Below are 19,622 nucleotides of genomic sequence, written 5' to 3'. Positions count from 1 at the left end.
CGGACTTTCTACAATCAGTGACCATTAACATACTAGTTATGCAACGCTTTCGAGTGGTATACTATGGAATATCCCACGAGTCACTTGTATTTTCTCGGTATACACACGAGCCTTTAGGCGAGTGTGTATACGAAGAAAATACAAGTGACAAGTGGGATATTCCATAGTATACCACGAGAAAGTGTTGTGTAACTATTTTATACCATGCCATAGAAAATACGCTCACTAAATTTCATCGAGAATAAGATCGCAGCGCACGATGGGAAGGTTGGGTTGAATACTTAACAATTATTCCATGAGCCCGCGTTGGATACGAGGTGGTAAATAGCCAACGAGGCGCGAAGCGCCGAGTTGGCTATAACGACTCGTATCCAACAAGGGCGAATGGAATAATTGTTTTATTAAATTCTTCTCAAGTTTAAATCGACTGGACATTTCATTTTGATGTAAACGAAGTGATAGTATGAGGAGGCGCGAAAATTTCTGGCGCGGTGTTCACTTCTTGAGTTGAATGAAACATACGAGGAAAGCGAGCCAGAGAGTTTTCTTTCCAAGATTTTCCTCGAACAATCCCCTCTAAAGTCGTCTAAATATCCTGGAAATTGTGACAACAGTTAAGATTTACGAGAAGATCCGAAGCAAAAGCTTTTCTGGAAACTACAAGTCTTGTGCAAGTCGAACGAAGCAAGTGTTTACATTGTACTTCTTTACGGCTCCACGGCTGTCATCAAGACTGCTATATTATTTGAAGCGAAATTCAGCTTAAAGTGGAACAGGTTTGTTGAAGTATAAAAGGACAAAACCAAGATTGAAAGGTAACAAACTTTACGGAAGTGCTGAGCCTAGTTTTATGACGTACACTGAATGAAACTGTGTCAGTTTGCCGTTCTTTCGTAAATTATTTGCTGCTTTTCTACTTTACTCTTTTTCGCTCTTGTTGTGTGTTTACAAGTATTATTAATTAAACTTTTCGCATCAATCCTTTTGTTTTGCGTAGTTAATTTTACTATGGCATTTCTGTGGTTGTGGTAGGCACCGCTGATTATTTCTTGTTCATAAAGTTCGCCAAATTTGCTGTTTTTCAACCATTTTTCCGATGGAACTGTCGCTTCACGGTAGAAAAATTTTAGCTTGGCAAAAGTAACGCAATCATTTTCCAAATAAGGTCAAACTAAGGTATACGAGCTGACAACCGGGATTGAGTGAACCAATCAGAATGCTAGAAATGCAATATCCGTGGCTGAAAATTTAATAACGTCGAATATACAACCGCTTTCCTGTATTCTGATTGGCTGTATTTTCTATGGCATGGTATAAAACACGATATAACACAAACAGTTCAAACACAATAACAAGAAAACGTCCAGAGCTTACAAAACTGACAATCTTAACTGAAATATCGTACAAAACGATGCACCTCGTTGAACAGACGAACATAGCTAAATGACACCTACCGTTTCGCCGACCAACTTTGGTTGCACAACCAAAGCTCGCGTGTGATTGGTTAGGTACGTCTCGGTACAGAATTTTTAAAATCAGCCAATCAGAGAGTCGCTTTGAATCGGTGCAGGACAACTGGTACGAAAACAAAAAAATGAATAAAAGCTTAGCGTTATTCCATAACTTCGAATTGCATCGCGTTCACACCGTTGTTTTGAGCCGCACGCCCTGATCACATGCGAGTCCAAGGTTCAATCTTTTGTCGCCGTAGGGAGTTTGTGAGTTTTGTTCGCCCTAGGGCGTTATACATTTTTCACGCGCGTCACGTGATACGCTCTCGTCCAATAGAACACTGCATTTTAGCTAGTTGGGAGAATAACAATGGCCATTTTGTCTTGGCCTGACGAAACATTTGGTAAGTTTACAACTGGTATACTAATAATTCTAAGAAGCCATTTACTCTTGCCACCTTTTTAATATGACCATATTTTAATGACCTCTTAGTGGTTAGAGTAACAGCGTTCTACTCTCATTCTCGTCCCCATAGCCCTTTCGTTTCTCTTAGCCAGCTGGGCCTTACCACAAGAAAACGAAGAGCTCTGACACAGGTTTTACAGTCATAAATTCTTGGACTTCCGGTTTTCATGTATGCAGTCATGACGTTTCAAAAGAATGTATGAGAAAGTCGTTATGTTTTCGACTTCCGTTTAGGAATTCTTTGTTCCAAAAAAGAAGCCCTTGTGTTCTCGTGCCACTGAAGCCGGCTAAGAGAAACCAAAGGGCTATGGGGACGAGAATGTTACAATAGCTGATTATTTGATCAAGCCAAAACCCTTATGTCCTGTTACTTCACAATATACTTTACCTAGTTCTTAACTAGAAAGAAAGACTTTCCAAAAAATGTTATTTACAGCTTAGAACTAACACAGTTTCTGTTCCACATCGGCTGTTGTTGAGCGCTCGTCATCATTGTACGGCAGAAAAGGCAAATACTTGGCCACTTTGTAGTTACTGATGCGATTGAGACCAAACGGCAGATCATAGACTTTAATAGAAGCTGTTTCAAAATGATCATCACTTTCATCTGACAGATGTTGCCTCCAAGCCTTGAGCCCGCGTTCCTCAATGGTGCCAGGGATGGTGTTGTCAAGAATCAAGGCAACAAGACATCCTACTGCCATGCTTGTTTTTAACAGGACTGTTAGTATCTGGTCAATTTCTGAAACACCTTTTAAAAGTTCAGATGATAAGAATAGAAGAGTTTTTCAAAATGACATGTTCATCGGTCTAGACTTAACCCTTAACATGCTAAGCACGGATTATTCCGGGATTTGGAGGAATGGCCATTTTGCCACTTATGACGTCACCAATTTACACGTCAGCAGATTTTTGTGATTTGCATCTTATAGAGCTTGGATAGATCTTTCCACAGGACTGTCCATCTTCAATATTGACTGCATTCCGACAGAGCTAATCGAAAAAATGCGATCAGTTTTTGGTGTAAAATTGGTGCTAAAACAGGCAAAAATACCCGTACTTGATCACTATCTTCTTTCCAGGGTTTTCCATTGATTCAGATCAAAACTTTTCAGGCCAGTAGAAGGGGTGCACACAGTAAAAGATAGTGAGAATAAGAAAGCAGAGAAAAACGAAAAGGAAAGGAGCAAGGGTAAAATTCGGAACGGTTCAGCAAAAAAAGTCCAAATTTGGCTTATGCGCATGCGCCAAAGTAAAATATTGTACATTTTTACATGGAAATCTCATCAAAATCTTCCTGCATTGTCAGAAAGTGCATTTGTAGCAAATTTAGAGAACTTTTGGACCGTAGAGCCAAGAAAATCGATTAACGGTTAAAAAATCGCGTTTTTAGGAATAATTTCAGCATATTAAGGGTAAAAGGTTGCATTAAAAATAAGTCTGTCGTTCTCCTAGCGTGATCCTCTGGATGAGAGTGTTCCTGTAAAGAGTTGTTTTTTAAGCGGAAGTAAAAGCAAAAGGGAAACTGTTTTGTCTGTCGAAGTTGTCAGAACTGATAATAAAGTACATTTAATTCGCCTTGTAAATAAATTGGTCATGTTTGAAGTCAGAGTCCGTTCATCGGTTTATTCTGAAGTGTGTGTGTGTGTGTGTGTGTGTGTGTGTGTGTGTGTTTGTAGGAGGGGAGGGGGAGGAAGGGGTATAAATCCCATTTCCAAGCCTATTGCTTTCCCAAATTTTCAAAATCCCAGTCTCAGTCTTAGTTGTTTTTTTCTGTCTGTGATTCTTATTTCCAGAGACCAAATCTCAGTCCCAGTGACCTAAATCTCATTTTCCCAATGAAAATTGCCCAAATCCCAGTTCCCATTTTACCTAGGGCTTTCCACAAGTTGCTCGGGATTTCCCAAAAAGTTGCTCGTAATTTCCCAAAAAGTTGCTCAAAAGTTGCTCCAAAAATCCAAAAAAGTTGCTTTTGATAATAAAAGTTGCTCGAAAGTTGCTCCTAAAATTTCAAAACGCTGCTTTTAATCAAGAGAATTTCTCTAAATATATGCTAAGTTCCCTTTGAGGGTAAGATTTCTACGCAGGGTTATGCATTTTTACAGCAAAAAAAGTATCTAAATAACATATTCAGGGGGAAATTTGTGAAATAACAAGGATTTCTTTAACTGAGAAAAATCGTGAAGATATCAATGACGTCATGTTTGCTGACGAGTTTTGTAATGTTTTAATGCAAAATAAGCCGATAGTTGAAACGTCTTCAGATGTTCCTAGAAAATCTTCGGCACACTTCGTAAATCTTCGGAAACGTTCGTATTGCCTTTGAACATCACTCGGTTAATCTTCGTTGATCTTCGGTCTGGAAATTGCTCAAAATCCAACATGTTGCGTCGTGAGGAAAAAAGTTGCTCGAAGGGGAAAAAGTTGCTCGAAATATGAAAAGTTGCCAAAAAGTTGCCGAGCTACTTGTGGAAGGCCTTAATTTTACCCCTTCTGGCCCTTCTGTTAAGGTCAGGTTAACTCGGGTTTTTAAAGGGGCTTTGTCACGGATTTTACCAGATGTTTGAACAACCAAAATTTTTAATTGTGTCGCAGCAAACCAACGAGCGTCTTCGCCTGCGGATGGTTCTGATGGAAACGGATTGCAACTTGAAAAATTAAGTTTTAACTTTTGAATTTGTTTCCGCGAGTAATCAAAAAATAGATATTTTCCTTGTAACTTGATTTCTATCTAAAAATTAAGGTTATATCTTCCTTTAGATGTTCAAAGGTAATGCTTTTCATGGGTCAAGTTTGCCTACCACCAAATTAAGAAAAGTTTAAGTATGTGTATCAGCAGCTTAGTCGTTTGCCATGTGAATTAACGTTTGCATTGTGAATCATACCTGTCTCAATTGCGTTGGGATGATTTTCCATGTAATGTGGCAGAGCTAATGCAAACACAATGGAAAATCCAACGATGAACAAATTTCGGGAGGAATTCATGTCAGCAAACTGAAGATTTGAGATTCCAACAGCGGCGATCATTCCAAACATGACCATGTAAACCCCGCCAACAATGGGATCTGGAATGCTGACGAATAACGCACCAATCTTACCAAGAACACCAACAACCATCATTACAAGAGCTCCAAACTGGATCACACGAAGACTTCCAACCTAGAAGAGCATAAGTCAATCAAGATTGTGTTTCATCTAAAAGATCAATTTTTTTTAATTGATACTCTATGCTGTAGATCACTTGTTATTTCTCATAACGATGACAAGTAAAAATGAAGAATACAACAGTAATTTATAATTATATAGAACTGACTTGATTTGCTAAATCTGTGCTCGATCAAAGAAAGCCCTAAAAGTCACATACTTCATCAGGCTCAAACAATCTAAAATAAACTGCACATTATCTAAAGCTTCTACTAGCAGGCTTAAGAGTTCTAGCCCCTAAAGATAAACTGGTCTGTCCAAATCAGCAATAACGAACTGCGGTTGATGAAGAGAGCCAATAATGCTTCAGCTAGACGTCAGATAGAGCAACCACAACACTTTTCAAATTGAATGCCACCAGTAAATAATAAAGATGGTAAATTTTAAGCTCGGTGAGAAATAATGAAGATGAATTGTTCAACAATGACACGAGCATGGGACAAAAAAAAATCTGAGTCTCCGACGGGAATTAATCGAACCCATGGCCTCCCAGATATTTGGTATCTCGGAGGCCATGTGTTCGATTACCGTCGGGACTCAGATATTTTCTTTGTCCCATGCTCGTGTAATTGTTGAAAAATTCATCTTCATTATGGATGCTACCAGTTGACAAAATCAAGCCGGCCGATAATTTTTATCCCAACAATAGTCGTTCTTAACGCATACAGCCAGTAGAATCACCCAAAGATAACGACGAAAACAACAACAACATAAACAACAACATACACGACAACAATGAAAAAGCTGTACAATTTATTTACCTTAGTGATCCCGATGGCTCCAATGTTCTCACTATATGAAGTTGTTCCATCTCCGCTACCAAAAGCTCCCGCCAAAAGACATCCAATTCCTTCCATTCCTATTCCACGGTTAATCGCATGTTTTGGCGGCGGAGGTGCTCCTGACAATCTTGCGCAGGCGTAGTAATCTCCCACGGACTCAATAATGGAGGCCAACACCCCAGCAAGCATCCCAAACACCCCTGCGGCACTGATAGTAGGAGTTCCCCACTGGCCTGGAGAGTGACCAACACGTAACTCGAGTTAACAATGCAAACAGAAGAATGCAATGAAATAATAAATAATGTCTATTTCTATAACTAACCTGGATACGGTAATCTGAACCATTTGGCTTCTCTCAACACAGCTGTTCTAGCATCAGTTCTCGCCATGTACTGAGGAATGCTGGCATCGGAAGGGAATCCTCCCGCTGCAGTGATGATGGCACAAATAATCCACGATACTGCGATTGCAAGAATTACCTGTGTAGCAGGCCATGCGACACAAGTTAGTTTAATCACGAGTGATTACACGTAATGCAAAAAAAGACTTTAAAAAATTTCCACACATACTTACCGGAAACAATCTGAACAACGGGAAACGGCCAACATAACAACCTCCGCGTTCTTTGCTGTATCCAGGCACTGGAATCTCAAATTTGGTTAGGTATTGTGAAAACAGAGCTATTAAGATGATGGTCCTGAAACAAGCAAAGACAAAAAAAAGCAGACAGACCTGGTGATAAACCTTAACTGATCTTTGGACACTTTTAAGATCTTCAAAGAGCTGCCATAGATCCTATAGTTAAAAAGATATTTCAAGGATCGTAAAAAGATATTTAAAAGACATTCAGAAATTCTTCATGGGCCGATATCGCAAAGATCTTTGCAGTGACCTTAAGCATTTTGCATGAAACTTGAGGACCTTCGAAGGGGGCTCGAGGATCTCTGCAAGATTATGCAAGAACCTGAAAGACCTTTAAGGATTATCGGCAACACAAAGTTTTGTTATTAGAAACAAGATCGTTTAGAATAGTCCTTCTTACAGATACTTACGTCATTGAAATTCCCCAGTGATTTCCTGTAAAAATGAAAGAAAACTATCAGTTGAACTGAGCAGAGAATAAAAAGAACTGTGGTAAACATTATATACCCGGTAAATTTTTCAGTCAACTAACCCGCGTGTTCCGCTGCCACGTGAAAGAGCGCCACGCCCACCAAAGTTATCGTAGGTGCTATGGTCAGCGGTCCAATGAAGCGAAGAAGAACGCCAATGAGGCCAGTGAAACCGATCGCGACTTGAAACAAGGACGAGATCATAATGGCACCTTGGATCTAGCAAAGGAACGAAAACATATATTTTTGTTAAAATTTGTAGTGCAGTAGTATTGATGGTATCTGTGACTTGCGGCACGAAAAGTGCCAAAACAAAGCAAAAATGAAAGGACTATAGATAGAAAGATAGTTTATTAATCCAACTTCGCAACCTAAAAGGTGAATTATAATAATGATAATAATAATAATAATAATAATAATAATAAAAATAATAATAATATTTTTTTTATAATAAATAATTTTATTTCACACAGGCATTAAAAAATACAAGCATCGATAAAAAAGATTAAGAATAAAAAACAGCTGGCACAGTATCTTTGTATAGGCGAGAATTACAAATCTTAAAATCAATTCTCATATGTAATTTTACAGAGTAATTAAAAGTATATAATAGCGAAATAATAATAATAATAATAATAATAATAATAATAATAATAATAACAACTTTAATTTATTATAAAATTTGAAAACGATCTCTGGCTTAAAAACTTTAAAAATACGAGCTTTCGGCTGTTTGAGCTACAGCCTTCGACGGGTAAAATATAAAAAGGTAAAAAATGCTGAGTGTGAAGTGCGAAATGAAAATGCTAATAACTAAGAATATTTGTTAAAAAGAATGTTGTACTGTCCAGGTAGAGGACAGGAATTGTTTTCCGCATTGGGAGTTAGTTTGGAATGCCACGCTTCCAATGTTTTTCTTGTTCTAAAGCCGCCAACACGGTAAAAAAGTTTAAAGCTAAAAGCTTGTGGGGCCGTGTACAAATTAAAAATTTAAAAAAGACATATAAAAAGACATCCTAAAAATATTAAGAAGATAGAAAAAATTCACTATTATAATAACAATGTAAAAATTCAATAAAATTTCAAAACATCATCGTCCAGTATGACAGTCTGCGTGGATAACGCCTTGAAGCTAATATTTTTAGCTTCATATTTACAAAATTTATAAAGCGATAAAAACTAACGATAAAATGTAAACATATTTAAAGAACTATACAAGAGTGATTAAAATCCAAACTTATGTACATTAGAAACAATAAAACTATTTCTAAATCTATTAGTCTTAAAAACAGGGTTAAACTGGCGTGACTTCCTGAAGTTATAACTACTAAAATTCCGTGGGGGCAGTAAATTCCTCAGCCTACTCTCATTGTTCTCTTAAATGTTGTTAAACAATTTGTCGGTCAGGGCTTGTCTTCGACCTGACAGAGTGACTAGACTTGCCTTGTCGAGCGCTTCTTAATACGTAAAAAACTTCGAAAGTAGCAATCAAATTCTTTCTATAAATGAATACAGATCAATTTATTAATTTGATCTCGACCAAAGTGGACGCAAGTCATCGCAAGTCAACCGCAAGTGCGCGCAAGTCCTGGCCAAACAAAGACGCAAGTCAACGCAAGTTGAAAACTTGCGTCCACTTGCATCTCCGTTTGGCCAGGCCTTTATATTTCCTTTGCGAGTACTGGCAAAGTATACGTTTTCAGTGATAATGTATCTTATTCTGCCATATAAAAATTTGCACGCAAGTCAACGCAAGCTTTCACCATTTGGCCACCCAACGCAAGTCAACGCAAGTTTTGCTCCTTACTTCAAATACTGAATTGCAGCGCGCGCAGTAGCATTTAAATGGGTTTTTTGACAACTTGTGTTCACTTGCGAGTCCGTTTAGCCACCCAACGCAAGTTTTTCGCAAGTTCAACTTGCGACTACTTGCGTCGACCTGCGTTACCGTTTGGCCAGGGCTTAAAGATGAATTCCAGTCCGTACTGCGCAATCTCGGCTGCAATGTTTATGTGAGCCCACTCGAAGGAATGTTTACAAGCAAAACTAAAAATTCCGCGACAAATAATATAATAATAATAATAATAATAATAATAATAATAATAATAATAATAATAATAATAATAATAAAACATTTTTATAGCGCCTATCCAGGTCTGCTCTAGGCGCTTTACAAATCTATAAAAATTCGTTAAAATTAGCTGAATAAATCTTAAAAATTAAAAATGTACATTAAAAGTAATAAAAAGTAAAAATCGCTAAGAGTAATAAGTTTTTTTAGAAAGATAAGTTTTGAGTTTTGATTTAAAAGAACTTAAATTGTCACATGAGCGGATAAAAATAGGTAGACTGTTCCAGAGTTCAGGCGACGAAACAGCAAAAGCTCGAGACCCATACGACTTAAGGTGGAATTTGACAGGGTTAAGGCGTGAAGAGTGTGATAATCGGAGGGTTCTTGAAGGTTGGTAGTGCGTTAACAAATTTTGAATGTAGATAGGAGATTGTTGATGGAGAGCTTTGAAGGTAAGAAGCAGAATCTTAAATTTAATGCGTTCAGAAACAGGAAGCCAGTGTAGTTCTTTCAATATCGGAGTGATGTGGTCGTATTTTCGGGAACAGGTGATAAGTCGAGCAGCGGCGTTCTGAACAGACTGGAGCTTTTTTAAGGCATACTTCGGCACATTGTATAAAAGAGAGTTGCAGTGGTCGAGTTTGGAAGACACAAAAGCATGGACCAAGATCTCGGTTGTTTTGTTATACGGAAGATGTTTCGGAGATGATAAGAGGCTGCTTTACAAATGGAACTTACCTTTTTCTTCATTATTAACGCCAGATATCCTTGCAGAACAAATAATAACGAGTAGAGGAACCTTGACGCTATTTCAAACCAACGTTTCAGCTCATCGGGAATTCTTGAACGAAACGAACTGTAATGGCGGACTAAAAATCTTCATGTATGCTGTCACCGAAGTTTAGCGTTTTAACGAATTCAAAACAAAAACGAAAACAAACCCCGAGTCTGCGCAGTACGGACTGGAAATCAGCTTTAAGGAATTATATGGTAAATACAAGGTCTTCCTGCTCCTAAACGAATACGGTGACCCCCCTTTTATTTCAAAATTTAACTTCCCTTAAGGTAAACAACCAACTGGCAAAGTTTGGTTGAAAATCTATGAACAGTTCTATTTCAAGGGAATTACTTTAAACCTTACCTCTCTCATACGAGGCTTCCAAATATCATCGTTGTTGATTGACGAGCTTTCAGTTGAGTTACCATTTTCTTTGAATAAAAAAAGATATCGTTAATATCTAAATGGAACGGTACATAGAAACGAATGTATATCTCAGTCTACAAAAACTACGAATCTCGTCAATCTATCGGGAAAACGTGTTGCGAGGAAACATGAAAGCCCAGGTGTTAGCTGACACAGACGATAATGTGGGTTTTCTTTGAACTCGTCTTCATAGCGTTTTTAACAGCTTAGAGTGGGCCCTAACAGAAATGATGTACGATAGTTGAGGTAAGTTAAAGTTCACATTTATCTTATTAAGTTCGGTCAAATGTTGCTTCTGACCAGTTTTATTACAATATATTTTAGAGGTTCATTTCAATCATTGATTGCCTCCACTGACTTGTGGGGTGTCCTTAAAGATAATTCTAACTCTAAAATATAACTAAAGAATAATAATAGCAATTAATAACTTGTGAAATATTGTCTGATATGGCCCTGCGGTTTCTCCTCGGTTAAATTTATGTTCAAATTCAGAGTGACCATGCAGAAGAATGTAAAGTTTCATACACAAAGTGGCCAAGTTTCTGCCGAGAAATTTTACGTAATGCTAAACAAATCGCGAGCACGACTGTACCTTCTGTTCACATTCTGTTTGTTCTTCAGTTATTACATCCTCAAATAATCCATGCAGGGATATGTGTCTTCTCGTTTTACATAACTTTTTACAGTTTACTTACAGAAACCATTGACACTGACCTTCAGGTTTGGGACACGTCCACTGCGGCAGAGACAAGATGGCAAATGTCGGAGTAAGAAAGGAAAACGTTCCTCCTTGAACGATGGGGAGTCTAAAAGGATATAACGTTATGATAGTATTGTTAAAATATGAACATTTAAGTTATAGTATTGTTATACTGTGATTATATTATATAGTAACAAAATTTAGTTAAAAGTTAGCGAGAAAATTGGGTTACTTTAGCGTAATCACTGGAAAAACTGAACCCTTTACAGACTTGGCTAAATTTCTGTAAATTTAAATTCTACAGACTTTCTATAAAAAGAAATTTTAAGGTCTTCTTTCACCGTCATAATAGAATGTTTGTAAATTATGGTTTTACTTACATTTTGCATACTTTTTGTATTTTGTAATAAGACAAAATATTTATAAAATGTCTGTGAATTCTTAGTGCTCAGAGTATGAAGCATTGACCATAATTTACAGACTTGACAAAATCTCTTTATTAAGTCTGTAAATCTACGTTTTACAGAGGATTTGAGTGTTTGCATAATAGCTTCAAATTTTATATAATGTCTGTAAAAGCACATAAGCAGGGCTTTGTAAAATGTATGTAAAAGCGCATAAGCAGGGCTATGTAAAATGTATGTAAAAGTGCATAAGCAGGGCTATGTAAAATGTATGCAAAAGCGCATAAGCAGGGCTATGTAAAATGTATGTAAAAGCGCATAAGCAGGGCTATGTAAAATGTATGTAAAAGCGCATAAGCAGGGCTATGTAAAATGTATGTAAAAGCGCATAAGCAGGGCTATGTGAAATGTATGTAAACGCGCATAAGCAGGGCTCTGCAAAATGCATGTTAGGCCCGGTTCATACGTCGCATATCTGCCGTGTCGAATTCAATTAAACGAATTAGATTCGGAAGAAGTTCAACGTCTGAATCGGCTGTCGAATTTCTGCCGCACGTTCGACTAGTCTGCATTATCCGACAGAAATGCGACACCGACTCAAACGTCGAACTTGGCAAAAGTGTAGAAGACCAATGCAAGTCAACACAATTTGCGTACTTACCTTGCAAGCATAGCTTCAACAGAGCGAGAAATATAACCGGATTTTGGCTGAATTTGGTTACGGTAAATACCTAATCGTACCGCTCGTTTGGTCTCGACATGGGCATTTTGGTCGACTGTGTCTCGCCAAAATACGAACCATGGCTCTGCCAAACTCGCCTGATATGCTACCGAAGATTACCAAAAAGGTATGAGTAGGTATAACAAGCAGGGCTCTGTATAATATCTGAAAAACTAGCCTGCGAACAGGACTCTGTACTCTGTGAAAGTACACAAGTCGAAATCTGTGTTATTTATTCATTTATTTATTTGTCTGCTTATTTATTTTTCAATTAATTATATGTTCGATAGGCTTTTGTGACACATCGCTTTTAGAAGTACCAATATATCGAGAGTTCGCTATATCGAAAACCTCGATGTAACTAATATCGGGGTACATTTTACGTTTGGATCTTCGGATTGTGTTCGTTAAAACGAGGATTTTGTAATATCGCGGATTGTTATATCGTGGTTCTGTTCCATATATTTTATTGTAACTTTGGCCGGCCAGAAAAATATCATTATAATATATATATCATAATATTTATTTATTTATTTCTTGTATGCGGAAAGAACATCGCGTCCTATTATCTTTCTGTCTGCTTCGGCCGAGAAGAACTGGTTCCGAAGACCGAACCGATCATGCGCAAGATGAATAAATCCCGGCGTCCTCTCTGGCTCTGACTTTTGGCGGTTGATTCGTAACGGGTCGAAGCGGTCGAAGCATGGTCAAAGTGTGTGTACAAATCCATGTTTAAGAAGCTTTTTACTCACTAGAATGATAATTTCGTTCGCCTAAAGACAGCTTATCTTCTCGTGTAGCTCCATGGAGTCTTCTATAACCGGATCTCCGATCGTTGCGCCTGTTGTGGGCAAGGGTCTTTCCAAGGTAAGGTTTTGCACAATAGTTACACGAGTTTCCATCAGAGGGTTTCCATGAGGCTTTATTAAGCTTAATATTTTCTAGGTTAGCTTTACCCGGTTTATTTTATTTATTTTATTGTTTGTTTCTTTCTGCTCGTACACTTGTCGTACGAATTCGACGATTCATAAACATGTCAGACATGTGTACAGTGTATGTTTGGCATTTTGTTATTATTTTTTTTTTTTGCCAATATCTGTTTATCATTTATTGTGGAAATTAAAACACCGAACTCCTCAACATGTCTGTCTTATTGTATTATTTCCAGATACAGATGTTTAGGGTTGATTGCAACATATAGCATCTATGACCATGTGTAAGTACAAGACTTAGTTTTGTTCCTGACAATGAGTACTAATTTCAACATGTAAAGTACATTGTGAGCATTGGTACATTTATTTCAATCTCTCTGAAACTCTACATGTATGTAACCAGAGAGAAAAGTCATCTTATTTTCGTTCTTGATTGTTCTTTGTGATTTTGTTCCGCCCATATAGATATTCCCCTGCCCCCACTTACTGCCCCTGGGTCTCTGAGGATGGTGATCTCCAAATAAAAACCACTGTATTAATGATCAATTCTAATGCCTTGAGACCTTCCTTTGAACTTTTTCGGCCCAAATACCATGGTTGTCAATTAGCAAAAGATCCATAACATAAGGAGTTTTATTTAAATGAAGAAAACTTCATTGATCAAAAGGGGCCATGTTTACTTGCCTGGATGTCATCCCCACCTTTGTTCAGGGTCTGGATTATGGGGGGCCCTTTCTTATATAAACAGGGCTCAAAATAACAGCCGTTCAATGGACAATGTCCGGCAAAGATGACAATTTGTCCGGACAAAGTTTCAGTTTGCCGGTCATTTTCACCGGTCACATACATGGCTTTGAGAATGATAACTGATGACCAGAAGGGCATTAGAAAGCGATCTATTCATAAAAGCTGCAGCTAAAACAGTGAAGAAATAGCAAACAAACTATCTAACGAACAGCAGAAATGAGTGGTAGTTTAAAAAGTGCTATTTTCAATATTTTGACTGTTCAGAAATGACACATGACCAAGCTAGAATCTGTCTGGCTGGACAACATGATCGGCAACTGTCCGAAAATTATTTTGAGCCCTGTATGAAGGTCTGGGTCTGCCACTTTGTGGCAGACGAACTTATGCACTGTATTGTCTTGTATTGTCCACACTATGACTCACCATAATAGAGAAAAATATTAACAAGCCAAGTACACATCTGTAGCCTAGACATCCAGATCCTGGATGGCTACCCCCAGCATTATTCACTGGCCCTACCTAATGTACCAGTATGAGAGTGAAGCAACTTACCAAAGAACCCAACAGACTTATCCTTGTTAGTGCTGAAACAAGGACTGCATGGTACATGTGAGTGCACTAGCAGTCCAGTGCATTTACATGTACCATTAGGCCACCCCTTCTCCCAATAAATCATAATAATAACAGCATAAACATTAACACAAGAAGGAGCATGTTTTCCCCTAATTTGAGTACAGTAAAAGCCTGCGATTAAGAACCTATTATTTTTCCAGTTAGCCTAAACAGGTTCTTACATAAAGGGGTATTAACACAAATTCAGGTTAATAAGGTTCTTAATAGGTTCATAATTTCTGAAAAAAAGTTTCAATATTGTTATAGAGATTTAAGTTGTTTTCCGCCTATTCCTTGTATAAAATTTGCATACCACATACTGGTAAATGCTTACAATGTATGCTAAAATGAAGCACTAATTATTTAGAATATGACATGATTTTATGCATAGTAATGCTTTGTCCAAACTTATTTCCCAAAAGTAAACATTTTTAATCATTTTTAAAAAAATAGAACCTGGTTCCAAATTTGAGGCTTAATATGTTCTTACAAAAATGGTCAGGTATCTACAGTGTTATTTTCAAATTTTAGCCTAACTGGTTCTTAAATGTTTAAGGTTCTTACTCGCAGGTTTTTACTGTACGCTTATAAATGCTAGAATCTCGTTGATTTTGTTGTGACTTTGAATATGTGCTTCTTCTTATTTTGCTTGTGTTTATCTTTATGCTATGATTCTTCTGTCACCATTATTGACTAAGCTGCACTGTACATGTGTGCCATTACTTATGCTTATTCTTGTCATACCATATTTGCCATTGGAAACCAGCTGTAAAGGCCAATTTACATAGTATGATTTTATTGCATGTGACATGGTTGTGAAATGCTAACAACAGGTTTATGACACATATAATTATTGTGTTGTGAAAATCCAACCTACAGCGTACAACTAGCTTATGAGTGTCATAGGCGTGCCGTAAGCTTGTCACGTGACAAAATCGTACCGTGCAAAGTACAGTTTACCTAAAAGATTTCAGTCATAATCAGTTTGGTGATGGTCCATCAAACCCTGTAACAGATTTAGATACATGTACATGTATATGACTGACTGACTGACTGACTGACTGACTGACTCAGGGACCGCGCAGGAAGAATTTGAGTGGGGGGGGGGGGGGGCTGAAAGTCGAACCCTGAACTGAGTAAACTTTGGGGGGGTCCGTGGCGGGCAGTGTTCTCCCTAGGATTTTGGGAAGGCCAGGCGGTATTCTGACTGTGATTTTTAAATGCCGTCAAAACCTGATTTGCGGAACTTGTTCCTCCACGTTACTATCACTTTTCTGTATTTTTTCCAGAGTAAAATTTACTAATTTTAGTTTCTTTTTTGAGCAACCCAAGTCGGCTGAGTTCACCATTCTTTAAACGAACACGAGAACTTCGTTCAGTATTCCATGTATGACACCTTGAAGTGCTGTTGTGTTTCTGTAGCAGTTTGATAAAGCTGAGGTAGCTTCTGCTCAACAAAACGAAAGCATCGCACTCACAGATTTAAACACATTAATGCAAGGGTAAATGAATTTTATAAGAATTAAAGGTGCGAAAACACAGTAAAAAAGTGATTTCGTCCTGGCTTATGGAAAGGAATTCCCATTCCAATTCTCAAACAGTAGGGTTATGTTGTGTTACATCTTCAATTTTTAAGCCAGGCGGCAACGATTTTCCTGTGAATCAAGCTAGGCGGCCCGCCTGGCCTTAAATACCTAGGGAGAACACTGCAGTGGGAGTACAGGGCATGCTCCCCCGTGAAATTTTGGATTTCAAATTCACTTAAATACCGGAAAATGCATTTGAAATGAGATGTTACCAGAAGAAATGAAAACAGAAAAGGCAATTTCACTTTATGTTACAAAATCAATTACATGTACCATTAGAGTGGGCTTGAAAACAAACCGTATCATCTTATAAACTCAACCCATTTGGTGGGAACGAAATGACCAACGATGAAACAGGCCTTAGCTTTTAAGTCCCCTTAAAAACCAAGTTTTTGGTAAAGGGCATAATCCTGTAGTAGCCTAACCTCGACTACCCGTAACCATTTTCAAATAATAACCGAAAACCTTAAAGACAACTGTCCGCATTTCCTTTTTTTATGTATCTACGTTGAAGGCGAGTTTATTTTGGCTATAGTAACTGCTGTTACTTTCGTCCTTTACAAACTTAATCAATAATATGGCTTCCAGAATCGAAATATTTTAAGTAATTTGTCGTTTGTTTTTTCATTCATTATTTTCTTTCCCTTGTTACTGTAAAAAAGTGGGGGGGCTAAAGCCCCCCTAGCCCCTTCCTCTGAGCGGTCCCTGTAGACTGACAATAAGAGTACCGTAAAAACTCGTGTATAAGCCGCACTTTTTTGCCGAAATTTTGGGCTCAAAATCGTGGGTGCGGCTTATCTACGAGACCATTGCATGCAATTTTACAGGGCATCTGACAGGATGCGGTGGTGCGGCCGTGCGGGTCCACATAAATCTGCATAAATCGCTCACACTGCATCCTCCGCATCTTCTGCGCATAAAACTGAAAAATTGCTCCATATAAGTGACAAAGCAGCTCTTTACTATCCTCACAAACAAAAATAACAAGGAGACTGATCATTTTGAAGAAGTTTTTCCTCTCAAAACAGCGACGAAAACCACGCTTTTCATCCGTGAATAATTTTAAACCCCCAGGCGTTCCACGTGTCTTTTGGCGATGGGCCTGGATACTAGTGCCTGGTTACTAAGCTACGAACGCTTTCGCGAACACAGCGCAAAATCAGGTGCAAAAGTTGATGTAAAAACTGTGATGAACGAAGAAATACCTGTCAACGAATGGCAGAAAAAGTTCTAAAATTCTGGGTAAGACTGAAGTGTTTTCCGTTTATGTGTTTATAGTACATCCTGCACATCGATCGGAAAGGCTCAAGGAATCAACTTTAGCTTTTATTGATTGTTGAAATTTCCTCATAATCCAGCATTTTTTCACAATCAACTGGACATTTTTCCGCCAGGTTTTATTTTTTTCTCAAAATCATGCTTGAAATTTGGGGGTGCGGCTTATCTACAAGTGCGGCTTATACACGAGTTTTTACGGTATATCTTTATTGTGCCTTACACTCCAAAATGAAGGTATTGGTTGAGTTACAGTAAAGGTTGTATAGCAACTACCGGTATGGTAACAAATTACTGAACTATAACATGCAATGAAATTACAATGCAAACTACAGTCGAATCCTGATAACTCGAACCTTCAAGGGAAATCGAAAAAGGTTCGAGATATCGGGAGTTCGAGTTATCGAGGGTAAAATTAGCAAGAAAATGACCTGAAGGGGAATCGAAAAAGGTTCGAGTTAGCGGGAGTTCGAGTTACTGAGGGTTTTAGTTATCGAGATTCAACCGTATGCCTGACTGATTGACTCACATTTTGTTGTTATTGTAAAATGTTTGTGCTAGTCAATTTGTAACAAACTGCTCTCCCTTATTCAATTTCAGATCCCACATTCAATTGCTGAATTATCTTATGAACTGCAAGGGGAGTTGATGGCCTTTCAATCAATGATAGTCTCCACCCAAGAGAAAAAAACCTTTTAAGGACATATGAGTCCTGTTCATGAAAATAAGCAGGGCTCATATGTCCTTATTAATAAAGCCTGGTTTACACTAGCAACGCAAGCGCAAGCACAAGCATGATCGCGCAAAAAGGACAAATTTTGATCCTTGTGTTTGTGCTTGCTGTCAAAATGAAATATGCTTGTGCTTTTGCTTGAGTCGAAGCCATTTTCACGGAGAAATACAGTGTAAGAGCTGTTATCCTTGCACTTGTGAAAACCAGGCTTAACAGTTGGTCATTGGACATTGACTGATCAAAATTTGTTCATGTCTGACGAAAGGCCAAGTTTGGTCGGACATGATGTCCGGACAATTCATTGCAAATCATTGTCTGACCAAGATGGTGTCTTACTTGGACATATGTCCTTTCCAGAGAGAACAAATTATTTGCAGCCCTACATGAGGGAAGTTGAAAGAATTAGATCAGTTCAAGCTTAAAACAAAATGCATTGTATGATACTGCTAAAAGTAGTTTGTATAGTGTGATCGTCCGGGTGAGAGTAGTTCTGAGAAGAACTGTTGTTGGTGACTGACGTTTCGACAACCTGAGTAGAAGTCATCTTCAGAGTCAAGTGAAAAGTTGTTGTCAGTCGATGATGTTATAAGTCTGGTTCGTTGATGTTGATTGGTCAGTTAAGCCGTGATGTTATTGGCTGTAAGACTCGTGTTAAGTTTGTCAACAGTAATTGGTCAGTTTCGATCCGTCTATTGTCAGTCAAATTAAGTTGTTCTGTTCCGTCTATTGTTAGTCAAATGAAGTAGTTTGACTGACAATAGATGGATCGAAACTGTCCAATTACTGTTGACAAATTTAATACGAGTCTTACAGCCAAAACATCACGGCTAAACTGACCAATCAACATCAACGAACCTGACTTATAACATCATCGACTGACAACAACTTTTCACTTGACTCTGAAGATGACTCTGAAGATGAAATTTGGGGGGTGCGGCTTATCTACGAGTGCGGCTTATACACGAGTTTTTACGGTATATCTTTATTGTGCCTTACACTCCAAAATGAAGGTATTGGTTGAGTTACAGTAAAGGTTGTATAGCAACTACCGGTATGGTAACAAATTACTGAACTATAACATGCAATGAAATTACAATGCAAACTACAGTCGAATCCTGATAACTCGAACCTTCAAGGGAAATCGAAAAAGGTTCGAGATATCGGGAGTTCGAGTTATCGAGGGTAAAATTAGCAAGAAAATGACCTGAAGGGGAATCGAAAAAGGTTCGAGTTAGCGGGAGTTCGAGTTACTGAGGGTTTTAGTTATCGAGATTCAACCGTATGCCTGACTGATTGACTCACATTTTGTTGTTATTGTAAAATGTTTGTGCTAGTCAATTTGTAACAAACTGCTCTCCCTTATTCAATTTCAGATCCCACATTCAATTGCTGAATTATCTTATGAACTGCAAGGGAAGTTGATGGCCTTTCAATCAATGATAGTCTCCACCCAAGAGAAAAAAACCTTTTAAGGACATATGAGTCCTGTTCATGAAAATAAGCAGGGCTCATATGTCCTTATTAATAAAGCCTGGTTTACACTAGCAACGCAAGCGCAAGCACAAGCATGATCGCGCAAAAAGGACAAATTTTGATCCTTGTGTTTGTGCTTGCTGTCAAAA

The 19,622-nt window shown here is 38.1% G+C and overlaps 1 protein-coding gene and 1 long non-coding RNA gene across 2 annotated transcripts in view; one reads left to right on the top strand and one right to left on the bottom strand.

Moving 5' to 3' along the window:
- Nucleotides 1-940: 940 nt before the first annotated feature.
- LOC144661747 (solute carrier family 23 member 2-like) overlaps nucleotides 941-19,622 on the bottom strand; it is a 32,013-nt gene continuing 13,331 nt past the window's right edge. Inside the window, exons 4-12 of the mRNA XM_078522578.1 lie at nucleotides 11,005-11,096; nucleotides 10,228-10,295; nucleotides 7,078-7,234; nucleotides 6,956-6,980; nucleotides 6,477-6,600; nucleotides 6,226-6,382; nucleotides 5,883-6,136; nucleotides 4,803-5,076; nucleotides 941-2,668 (exon numbers count right to left, since the gene is read on the bottom strand). Of these exons, the coding sequence (XP_078378704.1) occupies nucleotides 2,361-2,668; nucleotides 4,803-5,076; nucleotides 5,883-6,136; nucleotides 6,226-6,382; nucleotides 6,477-6,600; nucleotides 6,956-6,980; nucleotides 7,078-7,234; nucleotides 10,228-10,295; nucleotides 11,005-11,096 (1,459 nt within the window). The 3' untranslated portion in view covers nucleotides 941-2,360. The remainder of the gene's footprint in view (nucleotides 2,669-4,802; nucleotides 5,077-5,882; nucleotides 6,137-6,225; nucleotides 6,383-6,476; nucleotides 6,601-6,955; nucleotides 6,981-7,077; nucleotides 7,235-10,227; nucleotides 10,296-11,004; nucleotides 11,097-19,622) is intronic.
- Nucleotides 12,677-18,896, top strand: LOC144661771 (uncharacterized). The gene is made up of 3 exons (XR_013572346.1): nucleotides 12,677-12,982; nucleotides 13,284-13,329; nucleotides 17,868-18,896. It is a non-coding gene; the product is annotated as an uncharacterized LOC144661771 (long non-coding RNA).

Source organism: Oculina patagonica, chromosome 7 (genome assembly GCF_052425735.1).
Source record: "Oculina patagonica isolate OP01 chromosome 7, crgOcupat, whole genome shotgun sequence".
Taxonomy (NCBI): Eukaryota; Metazoa; Cnidaria; class Anthozoa; order Scleractinia; family Oculinidae; genus Oculina; species Oculina patagonica.
This window is presented reverse-complemented; position numbering and strand designations above follow the sequence as displayed.